The sequence below is a fragment of the Lottia gigantea genome (genome assembly GCF_000327385.1).
Source record: "Lottia gigantea unplaced genomic scaffold LOTGIsca_4, whole genome shotgun sequence".
NCBI classification, from domain to species: domain Eukaryota; kingdom Metazoa; phylum Mollusca; class Gastropoda; family Lottiidae; genus Lottia; species Lottia gigantea.
In genome coordinates this window covers 1536095-1539134 of record NW_008709379.1, presented here as the reverse complement: position 1 = coordinate 1539134, position 3040 = coordinate 1536095, and the positions used below count along the sequence as shown (strand labels likewise).

Below are 3040 nucleotides of genomic sequence, written 5' to 3'. Positions count from 1 at the left end.
CAGTAAAGTCGACAGTTTTCAAACAGATTTTACATCGTGATCTGATCTGACCAAGCAGGTTGTTGTTCTGTTAATTCAGTATCCCATTGTGACTGTCTGATTCTCAAAATTTGCATTTCAATCCGTTTCCAATTAGAGATGATTATTTTAATCTGTTGATAATTTGTGTCTAGCCGGAGTGTATTGCTACCGTAGTTAACATAGTTATAAAATCAATTCCTTACAGAGACCACTCTATGTAAATTGTATTTATTTGGTTTGAAATGTAGATCTGTGTTGAATTACGATTGAAATCAAAGAGACAACCTAGACTATTGCTTGTCATATTTTATTGTATTCCTTTTATTATCATTTTATCTGTGTTCTCGATATTGGCAAGTGAGCTAACTATTTTTGTGATAGATGTATTCAAAGGAAATATTTTAGGAGAATAAGGTCAAATATGCGAGGTACAGGTCTGGTCTGAAATTCATGTCCGAACGTTATCTATCCGGGAATCTATCCAGAATCTATTCCATCATATTCGGACCAGACACTCATGTAATTGCTTTTTTTATTTCCTGTTGTATACTCTCCAAAAAACCAGACCGCATTTTAGTGTCTTGGTATTCTTTCAATATACATTTTGTCATTCCAATCTTCAACAATAATTAGGGGATAAATTTAAATATTTGTCATTCTATTTGACAGGGCTCAATTTTAGTTATATGAAATTGATAGAGCATTCGGCGCAGAGAATGTACAATTTGTCAGACGGGTGTCCTAAACAAGCCACCATACAATCAGCAACTTAACAATTTTATGTAAGATTTACTTGAAATAAAATAAAGCTGAATATTATAGTGTAAGACAAGTCTAGTTTTTAGTGGGAGATTTATTAGTAAAAGTTGTTTTATCTTCTGAATCTAATGTCAGTTCTTGCTGTGTTTTCCTGTAATTTATAACTTTAACTTGTAATTTTTATTTCTAAATTTATTTTTTCCGTGCTGGAAGTTTATAAATATTATAATAGATAAACCCAACTTAGATTGTAATTGATATACCCACTGTCTGTCCTTTCTAATATTTCATATTGTTAAATCAATTTTTTTTCTTCAAGACTTCTATCATTTTTAAATCATGATTTCTAAGGATTTTTTAACGTTTTCTTGAGGAAATGATAGAGTCTGAGCTTTATCAAGAGGTTACAGGGCTGGCCATTTCAATCTTCAAACGAAGCATTCTGCAAAGGGCATGTTAAATGAATTTTGTAAAAGTGTCTTCAGTGCCGGCAGTGGCAGACTACCTTAATGGTGAGGGTAAGGGTGAGAAAGGGAGGGGGGGGGGAGTAACTGTCTGGCTTGAGAATTTAAATTCGGAATCGCTGGTGAAGCGCCACAGGCGTAAGCCATTTAGGGGGGATCTGTGAGGGATCTTCATTTTGACATATTTATATTATCAAATATCTGAGAAATGTCTTTTCAGTTGTATCATTGTAGAAAGTGTTAGTAGAATTCAAGGTATTAATTACTATAATAAAACACATAAACTATACTACTACTTTTCTCTTTATTATATTGTCAACAAATCTTAATTAAATTCTTTATCAATTTACACCACTAATAGTATCTGTTAGTCCAGCACTAAGGTAAAATAGTCAACCATGTAAATCAGATTAGATATGGTGTTATATATAAATTATCTGTGATGTTATAATAGTCTATTGTTTCGGTCTACCCATCATTGACCTCATACTCTTCCTCATACTATGAATAATCCTTACTACTTTTGATTTTGGTTTTTTCTCAGGTACTTGTTGAGTTATGTTATTGCCTGCAAATAAATAATAACATTAGATTAAAGTCTGCAACATCAGAAATATATACATATCACGGCGATACTTTGAGAGAGCTAAAAGGGAAGTCAACAATTATTATTTCAAATGTAAAAGTGACGACTTCATGTTACAGTTTCGGAAAGAATCCACTCAATATAAACGTCAAAATAATCGTATTTCAATCTGAATGTTATGATTTGTTAATTTCAGCATGAATAATGATATTGTCTCACCTAGTAGATTTAGTTCTTGAAAGTACATCGTTGGTTTGGTGATCAGAAACTGCCTGTATATTTCAGCAGCGGATGTTGCGCCTTCTATCTGGTATTTATCAAATGTCTCGACATTGACTGAGTAAATATGATCTGCTATCATTTGAACACATAAGGACGACTCTTCCTTCTCATTCAGATTGAGTTGTTGATTGTTACCCTTGTTATTTATAGTCATCTGTTGTGTTGATGTCTTGTTTAGTTCTGAAATTGAAGAATATATGGTTCATAGTATCTAACTTTCTATTATCCTTACAGGCCCCACTTTGACCGAATCGAGAATGAAACAATTAACATCTCTGAACCTATAGAATAATTGAACTTGGTTTATCTAGTTTTGGTCAATATTCTTCACTATTTACGAAATAATAAGAAGCACCATTACTTACTTGTATGATGTTCAAATAGTATTCCTTTCATCTTAATATTGTCCACCACAGCATCACCATGTGATTGTATCCCAATATCAAGACCCTTTCTATCACCTATAATACTATCATCTTTGTTGTTCTGAGGAACTCTTCCTTGCCGTCTTGGTCTCAATGGTATACCTCTATTTGCTCTGCATTTAGCTTTTATTTTCGCCTGAATACCCTCCATTTCTAAAAGCAAGCATCAAAAACTAGTAGTTACAACTTTTAGCAATATTGTTATCTTTAGAACAGTACAATGACGTCATAATCACTTCTGAAGTCTCTATGAACCCTTTGACAATGGCGACGCCAGCTTTCTGATACTGGGGTTAAAAATAGGGGGCAGATTGACTAAATGGTTGAATAACTGTCGGGATTGAGATTCCAAATGAGACAACTCTGTGGATAGCGCCTAACACGCAAGCACCCCTTCGAACGCTTGAGAAAAAAAACAAAACGATTTTGAAAAATTTAGAAATTTGGTTCATTCTGAGGTAATGTTTAGGGCAAAAACATATAAAATTAAAAGTCACTTTTGT

The 3040-nt window shown here is 33.2% G+C and overlaps 1 protein-coding gene across 1 annotated transcript; it reads right to left on the bottom strand.

The window, feature by feature from the left end:
* Positions 1-1699: 1699 nt before the first annotated feature.
* Positions 1700-2688, bottom strand: LOTGIDRAFT_153654 (hypothetical protein; the record flags this gene model as incomplete). Its single annotated transcript, XM_009059677.1, has 3 exons — positions 1700-1812; positions 2050-2292; positions 2478-2688. The coding sequence occupies 3 exons, from the start codon at positions 2686-2688 to the stop codon at positions 1700-1702; spliced, it is 567 nt and encodes a 188-aa protein (XP_009057925.1).
* Positions 2689-3040: the final 352 nt, after the last annotated feature.